This window comes from Equus caballus, chromosome 21, assembly GCF_041296265.1.
Source record: "Equus caballus isolate H_3958 breed thoroughbred chromosome 21, TB-T2T, whole genome shotgun sequence".
Lineage (NCBI taxonomy): Eukaryota > Metazoa > Chordata > Mammalia > Perissodactyla > Equidae > Equus > Equus caballus.
The window spans coordinates 38,645,533-38,665,414 of record NC_091704.1 but is presented as its reverse complement, the minus strand read 5'-3'; the positions used below and the strand labels follow the sequence as shown (position 1 = coordinate 38,665,414).

The window sequence follows — 19,882 nt, the reverse complement described above, 5'->3', positions numbered from 1 at the left end:
TTTGTCTCTTCTTCCTGGTACAGAGAGGGAGACAACTTTACAGATGGAGATTTCCTTTACAAATGTAAATGTCTCTTAACAAAGGGTAACTTCTACTTTTCAGAGTTCCCCTCATGTCTGCAGTTTTTAAAAGTAACCAACCCAAAATAATCCTCGCGCCAAAGAGATATACCTTGGGGTGGCCAATTCCAGTCCCCTCTATGATGCAGACCCCAGAAAGACTTTGCTGATTCCACAGGGCATTATTGATCTGGAATGGTCCTTCAGAATTGTCCTGAACTGCCCTAAGATGTCCAGGCCTTCATACCCCACCTCAATTAGGTGGGAATATAAATTGATATAGCCATTCTAGAGAGCAATTTAGCAGTATTCGGTGAAACTGAGCAAGCACATACCCTGTGACTTGCCAGTATTTCTTGTTTGTGTGTGCTTCAGAGAAATTCATGAATAGGTTTATAAGGTTCATCAAGGGACCGCATAAACAGAATGGGATGGATGCATATAACAGTCCTATTCAGTGGTCAGAAACAATGAACTAGATGATAACAATGATACAAATAATAGCAAACATTTAATGAACTCCTAGGTAATGATAATCATACTAGCTAACATTTATTGAACACTTACTGTTTGCCAGGCCCTTTGTTTACCTGCATCATTTTTATTCAACCCTATGTTGTCTCCATTACAGTATCGCTAAAGGTGGAAACTGAGGTGTGGAGAGGTGAAGTCATTTGCTCAGGAACACATAGCTAAAAAGTGGCAGAGCCAGGGTTTAAATGTAGGCATTCTAGCTTCCAGAGGTCATGCTTTTAACCACTACCCCAAGCATAGATCTTTGAGGTAGAATGTTGAGTGGGAAAAAACAAAATAAAAAATAGAACAAGATCTAGCACATAATACTCTTTATGTAAACATAAAGTACATCTAAATATAAATTAACATCATGTATCTTTAAATGATACATACCTGGCCAAGAACTTATGTTAAGCACTTTACAGTAATAGCTTCTACCTTTGGTAGAAGAAGAGAAATGGAAGTAGGAAGATGAAGGGGAAAAATAAGTAATATAAAATCAAGAGGAAAAAGGCCTAGCAAACATCACTGATGATGCTGTGTTGCACACTGATTATGAGTGGGTCAACTCTGCATCTGGGGCTCAAAGCAAACAAAAATACACAGTAAAACTTCAGAAGATTTTGATGGCCCATGTGGATTTTATTTTTAATGAATTGACTTAGTGATCTTAATGCTGCCTTGTATCCTGGACTCTCCTTAACTTCATCAAATCTGACCAATAGAAAAAGCCAAACCTCCTCCCCTGAACATGACAAAGAAATTTTTGGAATAACCAAATTCACCTCTATCCTTTTGAATAGCCCACCAACATGATGTTTTTTTAGCTCATTTTAAAGAATCGTTTGCACTGGTCCATAAAACAGTGACTGTCAGTGACAAAGCACAAGAGGGAACCTGAGAGATGCCTACATTCCTCCCAGGAAGTATGCAATGCTTTGAGGCAGTCAACAGGAGGTGTGGTACCTCCCTCCACCTCTGGATCTCAAGCATTCCCACCACACCAGACTACAGGCCCTAAACTTCCAAGTCACACAAATAAACGACACGGGAGCTGGGAAAAGATAAAAAGCTGTGAGGTGAGAATGCAGGAGTCAGAGACACAGTCAGCTTCCTAGGTGTGTGCCCTGTGTATCAGCACAGCACCCCACTTATGGAAGGGCCCATACTTGGTTTAATGCTCTGCTGTTCTGTCTTGAAATTCTTAGCAATTTTTGCACAGGATCTCCACATTTTCATTTTGCACAGGGCCCCACAAATTATGTAGCCAGTTCTAGTCAGAGAGTTTTGAGCCTGGCACTTCCAGGCACATTTGACCTTCCCTAAGAAAAGGTTTAATGCTGGATTTTCTTCAACAACTTCTTTCTACAATCCAGGTCCAGTCATAAAATCTTTCAATCCCATCTCTCCCTAAAACTGGTTATAAGGTATTTTGCCAGTGTTCATTTTCTTTTACCACTTGCTACCCCAGGGCAGCTGATTTTCTGTGACTCCTTCAGTGAGCAAAAGGATCCAGGTGGAATTTAATTATCTCCTTTTGTTTCCCTTGTGCCTGTTTTCACATTCTTCTTCTTCTTTTTTGGGGGGGCAATGTTATTTTCCAACAGCCATGGTGGAATCAGCTTCAGTGTTAGGAGCTGGTTTTGAGTGTTTTGGCCTAAGGATTCAGGTAGAGAGGTTGGTGCCTTCAGTCCAACAGCTTAGAGGTGCTTAACCCTTCAGCTGAGTCTGTGAGGCCATTGGAACTTAGGTTTCAGTGGTACTTCAGATTCCCGAAGCTGAACTTAGTCTTGTTGGCTCTCAGCGGTATTTTATTTCTCATTGTTGTCTTGCTTGTTCCAGAAGAAGGCTTCGAGAGGGTTAAATACAGTTTAGCAAATAAATAATGTGGCTCCTGATGGCGACTCAGTTGCAACGTGAAATTACCCAGTGGGCTCCAGAGAAGCTGCTGAAGGTGTCAAGGGGCCAGGTTATCACTTCTTTCTGTTTGACCTAGATTTTCTCTTTAAAATCGTAACATAAACTCTGTAGGGATTATCGTACCAGCTTAAATGGAACTGGAAATTGCTTTTCTGCGGCAATGTCAAGAAGTGGACATGAAGTCTTCTTAATGGCTGGCACGTAGCTGAGGAGACAGTGACACTAAGCAAATTGAGAATCAGTGTCATATGAAGCCGATGGATAAATTATTTCATAGGAGTTATAAATGATATTAAAGTACTATTTATCTCCTTAAATCTCTTCAAATTATACTCACAATTGCTTTACAATCAAATTGTTCTTGATGCTTCTTGGTAAAAATGGGAGACAATAAACAGATCACAGAATCTCACCTCTCGATAACATAGCAAGATGAATAAAAAATAGATGAAACCAGTCAGAAAGTTCAAAAACAAAAACAAGAACCAGACAAGAGGAAAGCCATGACCTTTTACTGTAAATGTAAAAGATGACAGTTAAGGGAAGAAACAGAGGAAGGTTAGTGAGGGCTCCTCTACCCACCCTCACCCCCCACAAGAGTTCCAGTTGAGTCAGGAAAGCCCTGGGACTTCTGCTTATACTTTCTAACTATGGAGAAAAAAGATTAAATAAATATTATTACTTTCTTGTACCTGGGGAAGGGTGGGGGAGGGGAGTGGAAAAAACTATTGGGTGAGATGGAGGAAGAGAAAAACCTGGACTGACCTTCTGACGGAACACAGGCTCCAGAACTCCAGGCACAGTTTGAGAATCTATGTCATGAAGATATTCTCCCATGGAGTAAAATAAGCTTTTATTAAAGAGGTAAACTCCATTAGCGAATATTTAACACAGGCTCACAGGAGATAGCTGAGTCTGACAAAGCCAAAAACAGTTTTATCTGAGATGTTCCCACATTCAAGATACAGGAAACTGGAAAGACCTCAATTCCCAGTCTTCAAATATAGTTCAGAGGCAAGATAGATTAATGAACTAAGTTAAGGCACCATATGAAATTTATATTGGAATTCATAATAATAGATATTACTAGAAATTACAGTCCTTCAATCTCCACAAAGCAGAAAGCCTCTCTCTTAACCTGGCCATGAGATTCAAAAAGTTAAAAGTGTCCCGAAACTCAGGAGGGCAAGAACCCATTCCCTTTTCAGTGGTGGCGCCACAAGCTTTTCTGATGGGAGAGCTAGAGGCCATGAGGAGGGACTAGTGACGAATAAAAAGTAAGAACATGAAAATGGATCAGGGAGAAGGAGTATTAAGGAGAAAGTGGGGAGGGTGACAGGAATGAACTTTCCAACGCATCCAGCCAAAGGTTGGAGCAGGATCTGCCTGGACCACCACAGCATGGCCAAGCTAAGAGGCAGCCACCTGGAGCAGTGTTTGAGTACCAATCAATCAGGAAGTGTAACAAGAGGAAGAAAAACACCCAGAAATCCTTTAGAACAAGCCTGAGTGAACCTGCTAGAGGATGAAAGACTAAGTGGCAGAGTGATGAGTCATCCTTACCAAGGCTCCCAAGATGTGAGCCCAGCCAAGAGCAGCAAAGCCACTTAAGCCACTTGACCCACAGCTGACCACAGATACATTAGGAAACCCAGGTAAGACTAGAAAAATTACTCACCTGAGCCTAGTCTAAATTTCTGACCTGCAATAGCATTAGCTAAATAAATGGTTGTTTCAAACCACTAAGTTTTAGAGTAGTTTATTATACCACAATAGCTTTCTGATATAGGAACTAACATTGTTCATTGGTTCATTCTTTTATTCATTCAACAAATACTTATTTCTGGCCTACTCTGAGCCAACCCCAGGATAGACACATATAATATCTCATTTCATCCCTACCATAATCCTCAGAAGCTTGTTCTCCTTTGATAATGATGAAACTAAGAGGCAGAGAGAGAAACTGACTTGTCTAGGATCACACAGCTGGTAGGGGCAGAGCCAGGATTTGAAGCTAGGAATGTCTAAAAGCCTATTTACTCCCTCTACGACCCCAACCAAGTTATCAATAAAGAAGGTATGTTATGAAAAAGTTGATGTTCTCTGGGAGCAGTGGAATATTTTAGACCCAAATCATCAAACTCATGCTCTATTATGACGTTGAAGCTACCAGGGATCATTTGTTTCTGTACTTGTACAGACTTAAAACTGTACTTTTAGAAAAAGTCTAGCTTCTCCCAAGAGTACCTGCATAGCCACCTCCAAATAACTAAGGAATGCCAGACCACTAAGAGTTGGTTAGTCACCTTAATTTTCACAAAAATATGTCACCCTTACCATACACTCACTGTCTAAAATATATTGATTTGTTCTCAACAAGTTAAATAGAATACTTGCACTTCCTGTTCTCAACCAAAAGTACAGACTCTGCCCAGTTAGCAATATGATCCTACTTTTAACAGAAGCCTGTTGAGAGATGGGATATTTACATATTTAAGGATAATTGTTTTAAGAAAAGCAGTCCAAGTATTCCATGATTTAAGCATTGTCCTGGAATCATGTCCAAATTCCTCTCTCCATATGGGGAAAGATGGGAGTGAGTCCAACCAACATAGTTCCACGGGGTCATAGAACTGGTGCACGGGGTGTCCTTTACTTAATTACTGCAAGTAATGCTAAGAGCCAGGGAGCCACGGAACTGAGATTTGCAGTTGCAACTGAAGCCAAGACTATGATTCAGAAGCAGATACTGAACTAGGGAAATCAGATGGAGAGACACATAAGAGCAAGGAGAAGTGTGCCAAGAGAGGGAGCAGGAAGTAAAAAAGGGCAAAGCTGGCGTTTATCGTTGGCCACAGCTAACTTTTTGATGTAGCCTTCAGGTGTCACTTTCATCTTATCTGCCTAGAGACTTTCCCTGACCACTACATATATCTAAAGCAGCTCCTATTTACTTTTTAAATCAATATCATGGATTTGTGATTCTTTCTTTGATCTTGTTACAATTTTTATTTATTGGTTATTTACTTGTTTATTATCTATGTCTCTCTCTAAACTGTAAGCCCTTTGGGGTTAGGGACCATGTCTGTTTTTTTATTCCTAGTGTTCCCACAGAGCATGGAACATGGTTGGTGCTCAACAAGTATTTCTTGAATAAATAGATGGGTAAGTGCTGATGGTCTTAAAAAGGCAGTCCTATGAGACTGTAAGCTCCTAAGCAGAGTTTCTTATTTGTCTTGCTCTCTTTAGTGTCTAGACCCTCAGTAGCTGGTATCTTGCAAGTACTTAAATATTTTTGAATGAATTAATAAATGAAGTTGTTTACAACCTAAAAAACAATGTGTCACTCGTCTTGAGATCCTTCTATGCATAAATCAGTATGTTTTCAATTGTGCAGGTGCATGTGTGTTTATTTTTCAAATCAAGTCACTTTTTAAAGAATTCTAACATTGCTTTCTTTACACTCCCTGTGTCAGTATGGCACAATAATGTAAGTTATTTCTCTCTTATAGTTTTCTAGGTAGTTTCTGAGCAAACATTCAATGAATCTTTTCTGTGTCTCAACTGGATGGCATTTGATGAATAAAACTGAATACAACTGTAAAAGGCATTCTCTTTTTAAAGATGAAATCATGGGAAGCTCACATAGTTTCTCATTGACAGACATATTTTGAACTCACTAGGATTCTCTGAAAAAAAGTTAACATCTATAAACTGGAAGGGAAGCTTGTGACTCATTTCAAACTAGAAAAATCAAGCTAAATTTTCCTGATTTATTTCTTGATGTGTTGGTTTATTTCTATTTATTCTGACTGTGCTAGGTCTATGGAGAAACATACACATTTATATTATATATTTATCTATGAATTATCTTATTACAGTTTACATTATTCTGCTTGCCACATTTTGGATTTCATAAAAAAACCAAACTAATAAAAATAAATCTCTCGCAAAAAAATAAAAAAAAGTAGCTGTGGCAAAGTTGGGAGGATACACTTTCAAACTGTTATTGAACAAAATTTAAAAATTATAATTAATATTTTTGAATATTTACTTTACTCCAGGAACTACATTAAGCATTTTTAAAATGCATCATTTAATTTAATCACCACAACAGCCCTATGAAGTAAGCACTACTATTAATGTCTACTTTACAGATAAAGAAGCTGAGGCAAGTATAATTAAGAACTTGCCCACAACTACCCAGTTGATAAACAGAAGAGTTCAGGCTTGAATCCACACAGCCCATGCCCTTAACCACTAAGCTACCAAGACAGACCTCTGCAGGTAGGAGACTATATCCCTTAACGGATTTTGGACTGCACAGATTGCATTATATTCATGCTTTCATTCCATCACCAACACGTGTCTGGTACTTTATAAGACTACATTATAAGTTACTCGAGTAAATACGGATTTTTCAGTGGTGCTGACTCATTAATCAAAGCTTAAACCAACGTGATTTATTCTTCGATTGGGAAAACAATTATTGATCTGGTAGTCAGTGGATGTTGAGTTACGTTCTAGAAACCGTATGAAAACACCTAAGAAGCACTGGATGCTGAGGCGAGCGAGGGCCAAGAAAGGAAGGACAACTGGAGGTGGAACACAGGGCACGACACAAGCGGGGGCAGGAAAAGAGCGGGCCCAGTGTTGGGGGAACCTGCTTCCCAGGGACGCATTGTTGGGGGAACCTGCTTCCCTGAGAGGGGACAGCAGTCAGGGGCGGACCAGGCACCCCACCGAGGAGGCGACAAAGGAGACTGTGGAGAACGTGAGCGACAGCGGGTACGCCCCAGCCCCTCTGTCGGCGGGTTCGAAATTCCCGCTTTTTCCGTGGATATTCTTTTCTTCCTACCCCCTCACAGTCGCCTGGGTCGGAACAGGGTTTTGAGGCAGCCACTCCCCTGAGGCCTGGGGCGCGCGTCCCACCTTTGAGTGGGGCTCCTGGGGACACCGGGATGCGGGGAGGGAGCCGGGAGCCCAGGCTTCAGGACTGAGTGACCTGAGGGAGCGCGGCGAGGGGGGCAGCAGGCAGGTGACCCGAGCCCGCCCTCGCGCAAGCGAGGGCCGGCTGGCCGGTGGGGGAGAGGGCGAGGCCCAGACGCCAGTGGGCGGAAGGCCAAAGAAGGGAATGGAGCTGTCACTCACCTGTGGGGATGGTTGAACCTGGGCCCTGACGGTCACAGAGCTGTCTCTGCTTCTCACCAAAGAATTTGAGAAGCGCTGAATCACCGGCTTGTCGCCCAGTTCACTGGGCAAGAAGACGGTATCCACTGAAGAGATCTTGACCCAGGACACTGGGGGAGGGGTGATGAAAACGCCTAGAAACGAACTGCATGGCTGGGCCAGTGTGACAAAACAGGATAGCATGCAATAATAGCCCGTGGATTTTAGTGATGATTTTGTAAGGAAAAACACTCCAAGGGTCTCATTAGGGGAAAGGAGTTGGAAGAAAATCGAGCTCAAATTAAAACGAATTTAGTTCAGGAGGCAGGTTCTGAGACAAAACCATAGTAAACCTTTTTTATTTAAAATGTTAGCGACTGAGCAGAAAAAAAAGGTTGGGAGGAAGGACTTTGTATTAACTACTTCAGATTATTATATAGTTCTATTGAACAATAACAGTATATCAATTAGTGATGATTTTTAAATTTTACCCCAAAAGGAATTGTACTGGGTTCATCATGGGATGCTATTACAATTATTCTCCTGCCTTAAGGATCAAGTTTTAATTATTTAAAGAATTTTATATAGAGTTTTACTTGTGTATGTGATACAAAAGATATAATTCAATAAACTGAAAATTTATAGCTAAAATTTTCAGATTTAAAAGCCACTAGTAGGGCTGGCCTGGTGGCGCAGGGGTTAAGTTCACACCTTCCGCTTCTTGGTTGCCTGGGGTTCACTGGTTCGGATCCCGGGTGCGGACATGACACAGCTTGGCAAGCCATGCTGTGGTAGGCATCCCACATATAAAGTAGAGGAAAATGGGCATGGGTGTTAGCTCAGGGCCAGTCTTCCTCAGCAAAAAGAGGAGGATTGGCAGTAGTTAGCTCAGGGCTAATTTTCCTCAAAAAATAAATAAATAAATAAATAAATAAATAAAATAAAAACCACTAGTAGTTGTTAACGTAATACAATATTTTAAAAAGGAAGGACATGGGATTTCTTTATGAAGTAACAAATTGTCAAGAAATGTCTATGTTTTGCTATACCTCATTTTAAACAATAATATGGCCCCCTCAAATTACTTTGAATACTTACTTTATGAATTTTACTTCCCTTTTACTTTGGACTACTTGCCACTGCTGCGTTGACACAGTGCTGAGTCCTCGATCTAGAATGCCTAAATTTCAAATCTGAATATTCCCTTTCCTCTTTGCTAGAGAAAAATCTAAAGGACAGGTGTCTCATACTTTTAGACTGTATCAATCCTCATTCTCCTAGACACTCCTCCAGCCCCAAATGTAAATGCTGGCTGTTTTGCAAAAGTCAATTTCTCCATCCTGACTGGATGAGTTTACCTCTGGAATTCTTTAGAATTTCTTATGTTTGGTTCGATAAGACTAAAAGCGAAACTCCTATTCTTCATTGCAACAGTTAGCTGTCTATACCCAAAGCTTATTTTTACACAAAATAACAGAGTAGAAGTACCGAGTGATTGCTTTGAGTGTATTAATTTCCATATATCCTTTATTTACCAAACAAGTTACCATACAAAATATGAAGAATATTTGTCTACTCAGGCTGCCATAACAAAATACTACACTCTGAGTGGCTTAAACAACAGAAATTTATTTTCTCACAGTTCTGGAGGCTGGGAAGTCCAGAGTTAAGGTGCCAGCGGGTATCTGGTGAGGGCTGTCTCCTTGGGTTGCAGATGTCATCTTCTCACTGTGTGCTCACATGGCCTTTCCTCAGTGATAGCAAATGGCGAGAGCAGATCTCTCTCCCTCCTTGTGAGGACACAGTCCTGTTGGACTAGGTCCCCACCCTTATGCCCTTATTTAACCTTAACTATCTCCCAACAACCCTATCTCCAAATACAGTCACACTGGGGTTTTAGAGCTTCAGCCTATGAATTGGGGAGGGCACAATTCAGTCCACAGCAATAAGCACGCTACCAGGAAATCCAGCAAAGTGCAAACCACATATCAGATAAGGGTTAATATCCAAAATATACAAAGAACTCATACAGCTCAACAACAAAAAAACCAACAATCCAATTAGAAAATGGGCAAAAGATCTGAACAGAGATTTCTCTAAAGAAGATATACGGATGGCCAACAGGCATATGAAAAGATGCTCAACATCATTAGCTATCAGGGAAATGCAAATCAAAACTACAATGAGGTATCACCTCACTCCGATCACAATGGCTATAATTAACAAGACAGGAAAGAACAAATGTTGGAGAGGGTGTGGAGAGAAGGGAATACTTGCTCACTGCTGGTGGCAGTGCAAACTGGTGCAGCCACTATGGAAAGCAGTTTGGAGTATCCTCAGAAAATTAAGGAAAGATCTACCATATGATCCAGCTATTCCACTGCTGGATATTTATCCAAAGAACCTGAAAACACAAAGGCATAAAGATACTTGCACCCCTATGTTCATTGTGGCATTACACATAATAGCCGAGACTTGGAAGCAACCTAGGTGCCCATCAAGGGACGAATGGATAAAGAAGATGTGGTATTTATACACTATGGACTACTGCTCAGCCATAAGAAATGATGAAATCCAGCCATTTGTGACAACATGGATGGACCTTGAGGGTATTATGCTGAGTGAAATAAGTCAGAGGGAGAAAGTCAAATACCATATGATCTCACTCATAAGTAGAAGATAAAAACGACAAAAAAAAAAACAAACAAAACACATAGCATTGGAGGTTGGACTGGTGGTTACCATTGGGGAAGGGGGGAGGGGGAGGGCAAAAGGGGTGATTAGGGTCACATGTGAGGGGATGCACTATAATCAGTGTTCGGGTGGTGAACATGATGTAATGTATCCAGAATTTGAAACATGATGTACATCCGAAAAAAATAAAAATTAAAAAAAAAAGAAAGAAAAAAATTAAATTAAATTAAAAAAAAAATGAAATCCAGCAAAAGATATTTGTGGGTTGGGGCCGGCCCTGTGGCCAAGTGGTTAAGTTCTCGTGCTCCACTTTGGTGGTCCAGGGTTTCGCCGGTTCGAATCCTGGGTGCAGACATGGCGCTGCTCATCAAGCCATGCTGAGGCAGCATCCCACATGCCACAACTAGGACTCACAACTAAAAATATACAACTATGTACCAGGGGGCTTTGGGGAGAAAAAAGGAAAAATAAAATCTTAGGGAAAAAAAAGTTTACTATGATGTATGTATTTTAAAAAAATTTATGTATATTTGTGGTATGATAATTAAACAAATACTTTCAACATCTTAAATTGAGAATACCTATATTTAAAAGTCATGTATCAGACTTAGTAATGCATCAGATTTTAAGTCCAGCCATACTGATGGCAAGGAGATAAACATTGAACAATGGCATAATTGGTTTTTTGTATAATAGGGACAAATAATATCCAGATATGTACATATCTTTGCACTAATTTTAGATTTGTTTAGAGAAAACTCAGCTGGGGTAGAGATGGAGAGGAGTGGAGAAGCCTTAATGCATGTGACTCCTGTTAACAATGGGTATAACAAAAATTCTGAGTGCAAAGGAGCTCAAGTAGGTGATCTATGAATGGAGTACAGAAATTTTACTATTTGAGTTATTACCACTATTGTAATGCTTTAGATTTTATTTATTTTTTGTCTGTTTATTTTAACACTATTTACTCTTCACTAGTTTAGACATGAATCAAAGCAGCGAAGGATGTATGAAAAGGGTTAGCAGTGTGAATCTTGACAAACTTATAAATGACTTCTCACAGATAGAAAAGGTATGTAAAGATATCAAACAGTTGCAGTATATAAGGAAAAGTGGAACAGATTTTGCCAATGGAAGGAGTTGGGAGGAAAGAAAAATTTACTAAAAAAATGAATAAGATAAAAATAATGTAAATGTATTTTACTAAGACCTTTCTCTACCATTTTTTAAATCTGTATTTAAAATATATCTGGTTTTGGCTCATTTGTGCTAATAAATCAAAAAGTTTCTGGGGCAAGGGAACAAATAATTGATATACTTTTGCTGAAGTTAGAGTGAAAATACATACTTAAATGCCCAGGATGTCTATAAACTCAGGAATAGTTTAGTAAGAATTGAAGGAGACTCAGTCCTTAATCTTTTACCATTGTGACTTACTCTAATTTTTTTTACTTTTTACTATTCTATCTGCTCCCTTTTCCTTCTCTTTTGCCTGAAAGCAGACTCATTTGAAGTCCCCCTCCACAGCTCTGGACAAATTACTTGGTAGAGCAAACCTACAAGTATATTTTAGGTTTTTTCCCCCTCCTCTACCTGGGAGAGGAGTAGGAATAGCCATTGAGAAAACACAGATGAATAAATTAAAGATCTGAGGAGTGGGTTTGTGAAGCAAGAGTGGGAGTGGGAATAATATCTACCTCTATTTTCTCTCCTTTTCTTATCATTCTTCTCTATTCCTTTTTTTCCTCTGCACAGTGTAGCATTGCCATAATAAAAGAATTTTCATGATGATAAGTATTTTGAGGTAACATTATGAGCTTTATTAAAACCATGAACTTGGGTTTTCTTATCTGAGTGATTCTTACCAGAATAAGAGAGAACAGAGAAAGATTAAGAAGCACTGCTAGTGGGAGAGGAATTGGTACAAAATTGTTAACCATAGTGCTGAGGATTGAATAGTTGGAAAGAAGGGGGTTCAAATTAGGTCATATTTTTACTTTTCATAACTTTTCATAACTGTTAGCCTCTTTTAATTTTTTACCTCGTTACTTTTAAAAATAAAAATAAATTGGGAAGTTGTATTATTTAAAAATATATGCCAGATTTAATTATTAGACTCTGAGGTATTAAATGGCTTATATTTTCATTAGTCTTCATATCCATAGGTAAAAAAATAAAATAGCTTCATTGCTTTGGTAATAATATATATCCTGTTTCTTCTACAGAAAATGATAGAAACCAGTGGAAAGAACAATATACTGGATATGCAGTTGGAAAAAACTAACAGTTTATTAAAAGTAATGCAAACAAAGGAGGTCTCAATTAAAGAAGGTTAGTTCTCTGCTGCCTGAAGAAGTACTAATTCTAACAAGAGTGCTTTTTGGTACAATAGTGATTAATATTATACCATACATTTGTAAAAAATTTTCAATTCACATAGAACTTTCCAGACTATCATTTCATTTTATCCTTAAAATATCCCTGAAAGACAGATAGGACTGGTATTATTACTCGACCTCAGTAATGAAGAAACATAGGATAAAAGAAGTTAAATAATCTATTTGAGACCACTTGGCTAAGAAATGGCAAATCCAAGACTCAGTCCAGGCCTTCAAAACCATGGAAAAAAATACGGTTGAATTCCTTCCTCACAATACAAAAGAAATTTCAGCTGAATCAAAATTTTAGTGTTAAAAATTGGCTATCCTAGTCTGAAACTCTCCCCTCACTTCTTCGACACATGTACCATGTGTACCACTCAGCTCCCAGCAGCCAAACTCCCTACTGTGTCCCCACACTCTCTTTTTTGGTTTTGGTTTTGGTTTTTTAGAACAAAGGCCTTTCCAAGTGTGACATCCATCAGTGGAGAGCTGGTTAAATAAATTATGATATATTTATTTAATGAAATACTATGCAGCTGTTAAAAAGGATGAAGTAGCTCTACATGATATAGAATAATCCCCAAGATATAGTAAATGAAAACAACAATGTACTCTCCAGTATGCTATCATTTTTATAAAAATATATCTTTAAACACAAACACCCTCTTCTCTTTATATTTGTTTATCTCTGGAAAGACAAATAGTGTCCTGGTAACAGTGCCTGTTATGTGGGGAGGGAGACTGGCTAGTTTTAGGGCAGAGTTTGGAGAGATTTTTCATTATACTTGCGTTTCATGTGTATTTATTATTTGAAAAAATAAATACTTTTTAAAAATCCAATTCTACTTATTCTAAATCTAACAGCCTTTTTGCTGGATAATATACAGCAGAAGTAAAAGAACACGTGAGAATGACAACTTATAGAGCCGGGTGTGTGCTAATTCACTTAGAGAGGAAGAACAAACTGCCTATGACTGGATTTGTTTAATAATAAAGAATGAGATCTTGATATTTTGTTTTCTACATCTGTTACCAGATAAAGAATTTATTTGCCAGTTCAAGATGGTAATAACATTAGTATAGAGGACCAAGTACTGTAAAAAATCCTTTTCATACATAATTGTATTTAATATTTCCAACTGCTTTATGAAATAGATGTTAATGCCCAAATTACTAGTTAATGGTAAAGCCTAAATTTGAACTCAAAATAATCACTGATTTACCAAATTATATAGTATAAGAAGTAGCTTGATTGTCTGAGCTCTAGTTTTTAAGAATTGGATAGAATAGTATTGTTCAAATTGCATCGTAAAGTCCAACAGAAATGATAATGTGGATAAAAGGTTTGCAAAAAGAATTAAAAGCCATTATTCTAAAATAATGAATAGCATTCTACCTTAAAAGAATTCCTTACTGAGCCAGTTTCCTTTGTAAAAAGAGAAAAAAAAAGAAAGAAAAAATGTGTTGAGAGAGCCACCTTGTGTTCATATTTTGAAAATACACAATTTTTCAGTTTCAGGGCTCTATTTTCTTTCTTTTTTTTTTTTTTTAAAGATTTTATATTTTTTTTTGCTTTTTCTCCCCAAAGCCCCCCAGTACATAGTTGTATATTCTTCATTGTGGGTCCTTCTGGTTGTGGCACGTGGGACGCTGCCTCAGCGTGGCTTGATGAGCAGTGCCATGTCCGCGCCCAGGATTCAAACCAACGAAACACTGGGCCACCTGCAGCGGAGCGCGCAAACTTAACCACTCAGCCATGGGGCCAGCCCCAGGGCTCTATTTTCAATTTACTGATTACTGAGGCACCTACAGCTACCATATTTCATGGATTGCTGGATTCATGACTCTAAAACGCACAAAGACAGTGATGGTAGAATCTATACCTCCTTAATTTTTAAATTGTAGCAGCTAACACAGTAACATACATGAAGTAGATAATCTCAAACGTAATTTAACCATCATTCTATTACTGGGAAATAGCAAGAGAGAAAAAATGGAAGATGATGGGAACTTTGTCTGAATAGCAAGGATGGTAGAGGGGGTGTGGGAAGGCGTGAAGAACCATAATAGTAGAAGCTTATATCTGCATAAACCTTTTAACTTCTGCAAAATACTTTAATTTTTATTAGCATAGTTGAAGAAAGTACACCAAGACTGAGTGCAGGACCTCTAACTGAAAGGTGAACTTTTGCATCCCCACCCATCCACCGACCATTCTTTCTTTCATTTAGTCAATAAATTAAAAAAAAAAAAACAAACTACTGAACACCTATGAAATAGTCACCATGTTAGATACAAAGAATATCAAAATAAAGAAGATACCATCTATACCTGAAAGAGTTCGCTATCTTGTGGGAGAAACCACAGATAACTAAAATGCAATGTGATAAATGGAGAAAAAAAGATATTTACAAATTGTTGTGGGACACAGAGGAGAGAAATAATAACAACAATAACAATATTAAATATTTGCGAGTGAATTTAGGTTAAGTAGCTTACCCAGGGTGTCATATGTAGAAAGTGAAGAAGCTGAAACTCTAAGCCAGTCCCTCTGACTCCAGATTTCATGGTTTCATCAGCATGTCCTACACTTCCTGAGGAAGTATTGGATAGCATATTAAGAGCACGGGATTGAAATGAGAAAAACCTATGTTCAAGTCTATACCTTCCATTTACTAACTGTAGAATCTTTGGCAAGTAACCAAACCTCTGTGGATGACTTCCTACCTTTGTAGAATCAGGATAATGATACCAATTTCTCAGTATCATTTTGAATATTAATTGGAGTAATGTTTATAATGCACATAGGGCAGTGCCTGGCAGAGTAAACATTCAGTCAATGGCACTATTATTATACCTAGAAAACTTGTCATTATTAGACATAAATTTGGTATTTAATATTTAACCATCAAAATGGATGCCCAATTAGAATGGAAGCTAGTCAGTAAGTCATGCTAGTAAATACTGGCTAAGTATCAATTGTGGGCTTCTAAAACTGAAAGAAAGAGAATAAGGCTCAATATTTATTAGCTGTTAAGCGAAGCACATAGGAGTGAAATTGCCCTTAAACTTAAAGTTATCTTTCTTTTTAGAAATATTAGGTTGTTCTTTTATGAAGTTTTCATCATTATATGTTTAGCTACTATAATTGTAAGCGTAAATTAGTGCAACATATGTTTCCTAACTTTATGGTAAAAATGTGACAGCAATAACTCTCACAAAGAGTCCTTCTCTGGTTCTGTTCTTGCCCTCTTTCCAGAGCCTCCAACCTACTCAAATTACTCTGAAGAAGTGGTCCTGAGCTGGTCTTCTTGGTGGTAGTAAAGTAATTAAATCATAGACTTTAGTGCTGGACTGCTGGGATTCAAGTTATAGCTCTACCATTTACTTGTTATAAGTGTGACATTGGGCAATTTCCTAAACTTCTGTGTGTCAATCTCCTCATATGTAAAATGAGTCAATACTAGGACCAACCTCATAGGGTTAAGAGGGCTAAATGATTTAATATTTGCAAAGCAGTTAGAATAGCGATATAATATATGTTGTATTTTCAGGCCAGAGCTTCTCCACTTACCCCTTTCTTGTTTCAGTTTACTATGATATTGCCTGTGTATCAATCAACCATTCACCAAATATTTATGGAGTGCCTGCTATGGACCACAGCTGCTCTAAGTACTAGGGAGAAGTGGTAAACAAAACAGAAAATAGTCCCTGCTAACCTGGAGCTTAAAGTGGACTGCTTAAAGTGACAGATGTTGCCACCATTGTTGCTATCCACCAAAAGTTTAGTTGTTGCTGGTGATAACCAAGAGTATACTGAAAGCTTATGTGCACATGTCAGGGCACCAGTGCTTACAAGGAAGTCTCCATCTCTTGATATGGAAGAAGTCATTGGCAACAAAGTTGCTGATGCCTTGTAACTGAACACATTGAGATTTCACTCCTTTTATTGCTACTCCCTTGCCCTAACACTCAAGCATGAGTACTAAGAGGACAGGTTAGAGGACAGTGAGGAAGAAAAGCATTATCTTCTCCCAAATGACACTTCTCACTAGCTCTGACTCTGTCTTTGAGTAAAACTTAATGTACCTTGACTGTCTTTCCTTGGGATAGTCTTTCATGGAAAACTCACATGATATATTTCTCATAGTTCCCCAGAGATGTCCATGTGTGCCTTACTTCTAGGGCAGATGTTGCCAAGGCACATGGGGGGAATCCCTACTATACTGAATTTATTTTACCTTAGAAAACTCATTACTAAATCCTTGAATATGTTTGGCTTAAAGGCTGATTAAAAGGTATTATATAATTTACTTTGAGATACCTTATTAAGATTTCAAAATTGTCAATTAAATATTATTTTATTTTAAGTATTTCAACTTTGAAAGAATAATTCCAAAATTAAAGCAAATAATCTTCAAATAAATTTATCTTTTATGTTTTAGAATGTACAGCTCTTCATAATATGGTCAAAGGGCTGCAACAGACCATTGAATATCAACATAATTTGAAAGGTAAGTCATAAAAAAATCTAAAAAAAAAATGATATATTTGAGCACCTTTAAAAATATAGAGTTTTTACATCATTGAAAGTAAGTTGCTTTTAATCTGGTCTTGTTAAATTCATCAGCTAAGGGCAGGATTCCTTACTACTCAATACACTTTCCTAAACTATTATGAAGAAATCCCGTGCTGAACGGAAGAATTCAGCCATGTTCTGACAGTCGTAATAACTCTCTTTATTACGTTCAAGAGTTTAGAAGTATATTTGTTCTCAATAGTACTCTTGGTCTTTAATAACCCTGTGTTCAGTTATGAAGGGTGAGTATTTACTAGTAATCACATGATGAATATTTTATCCAAACTGCAGTGATAGTTTACTATTTAATTGTTCTCATAGACCAAGACTATGTTTGTGTAAGTGAAGCCAACATATTCAGCTTATTTTATTTTTGTTAGTCATGCTAACTCAGTAGGCCTACCATTGACAAAACAGACAGAGCAACCAAGTGTTTTGTCCTGTTCTGATTTAGCTGTAGTGCAGTGTTTGTGGGAGTTTCCTTTACTATCCTGGAGATTAGACTAAATTGCCTTCAAGGTCACTTCCAACATAAAACTCACATCAAACAAGAATTTCTCATCTTAGTCCTTTGCTTTTATCATAAAGTACTTTACATATGTAAGTGAGATATAATAGTGATCTTATATGCTATTTATTTGATTTGACATTATACCTTATTGTCTATATAATGTTCTAATTGATACTTACCTTTTTTTAAGAATTATTATTAGTTCTTACTTTTTCTCCATTACTTTACCTTAAAATATTTCCTCAAGTGTTGATGAAATAAATCTAGAAAGCATATTAGACAACTTCACACACAAACAGCATCTGCAATACAGAGAGAATTCATTTCATTATCAATACACCACTAAAAGCTGTTCTGGAGATCAAGAAGGGTAATAGATGGTGAACCATATCATCTCCAATGCCTTTTGTTTTGACTAATTCAAGGAGGCTTCTGATCCCTGTATGTCCCATAGATTTTCACTTTACTTGGTTCTAGCATTCTGCTCATTTTTTCCCAGTGTTTGATCCCCATCCCACACTTGGCTTGGGCTTTCATTTTCGCAGCTCAATGCTGATGGCTCAGAACAACTTTTCTCTTCTCTGTGACTGGATACAACACCTAGCTGCATTGAAAAACTATGTGAATGTTCATAATCCTTTACAATCCTCTTATTCTGGGATTCAAATGGTATTTAATTTAACACTTTCAAGATATTTTTCAAGTAAAACATCTACCAGAAATTAAAGTTAAATACTTTGAAGTCCCAGAAAGTCAATTATAATTCAATAATGAATATATGAAACGTTATTTCTTTGTAGAAGGGTATATGACATTGACCAATCGTCAAGAATACCATCGTTTCACAGATATGACAGGACAAATTTTTAAATAACCATTCCTGAAAATGGATATCCTATGGTGCCTCTCAGGCAGAAATAGTGATTTACTGATTTCATTTTTCCAGTGCTTCTACAGGCCTTGGTTTGGGCAAAGTGATAGATGTGAACTACCTGTCTTTCACCTCTTTCATTCATTTGATTGTCAAGATTATATGGTTAATTTGCTTATTTAGGCTACAGAGTGGCTACAAATGTTTACCTCTCCAGAAACTATTTCCTCTTCTTAATAGAAACCTGATTTTTTTCTGACATTCATTCTTCATCCACTCAATCATGTGTCTCAGGGGAAACTAACTACATCCCAGCTCCAAGGGACGGCTTCTGGAATAATTTCCCTCTCTCCCAAAATATGAACTGTGTTCTGGTTGTTGATAAGTCTGCATATAATGCCTAAAATTATTGCAAAATTCTTGCTTCCAGCTTTAAAATTATGACAGTATTGAGGATAGCAGGAAGAAGAGACTAAAAGGACTTGGTTTCTTGATAACATTAATGACCTGGTAAATCAATTACCCTCTAGGCTTAAGAGTTTCTTCAGCTGCTATCAGAGAAATTATACCTTCTTTTACTCTCTTCTATCAATGTTTTCAATAGGGGCTTATGGGCTGTGTAAAAGATGATCTACTGAGATGAGAAAGAAAACACTGAAATTCTCATTTACATTTATTTTTGTCTAACAACCAAGGCAAATAATCTGATGAAAGTTTAATAATGGAATGTTATTCCTTACTCTCTCTGTACATCAGTTATGTGTCAGTCACAAAATACACAAGATTCCTCTGCTCCCAAGGAGAGTGGGAGTTCTAAAACTGAACAGTTGCATCTTTATTTTTTCTTCAGTCTCAGACTATTGACATGTAGTACAGTTTACATGTACCTGGTTAAGAGGGTTTATATATTATATTAGCTACTTACAATCAAACTAATCGTTTCAGAATGGACAAGTAGCTTTAAGAAATAAAACACAGTTTGACAATAATATTAATCATGCAAGCACAAGTCAATAATAAGAAAGTAGCAAAGCTGTCACTTCTCCTACCCCTGTACAGGTTCTTCATCAGACATATTAAAAAGTTAAAAATAATGAAAATCTATCATACTTCATGAAATGTCAGCCAATGGTGGCCAAGTAACTTCTTTTAGGAGATTAATCTAAAGCAAGACTATTTTC

The 19,882-nt window shown here is 37.7% G+C and overlaps 1 protein-coding gene across 1 annotated transcript in view; it reads left to right on the top strand.

Annotated features, from left to right (window-relative positions):
- The first annotated feature begins 7,223 nt into the window (after positions 1-7,223).
- CCDC152 (coiled-coil domain containing 152) overlaps positions 7,224-19,882 on the top strand; it is a 40,597-nt gene continuing 27,938 nt past the window's right edge. The window contains exons 1-4 of the mRNA XM_014734889.3: positions 7,224-7,284; positions 11,338-11,431; positions 12,585-12,690; positions 17,186-17,254. Coding sequence (XP_014590375.1) covers positions 11,345-11,431; positions 12,585-12,690; positions 17,186-17,254 — 262 coding nt within the window. The 5' untranslated portion in view covers positions 7,224-7,284; positions 11,338-11,344. The remainder of the gene's footprint in view (positions 7,285-11,337; positions 11,432-12,584; positions 12,691-17,185; positions 17,255-19,882) is intronic.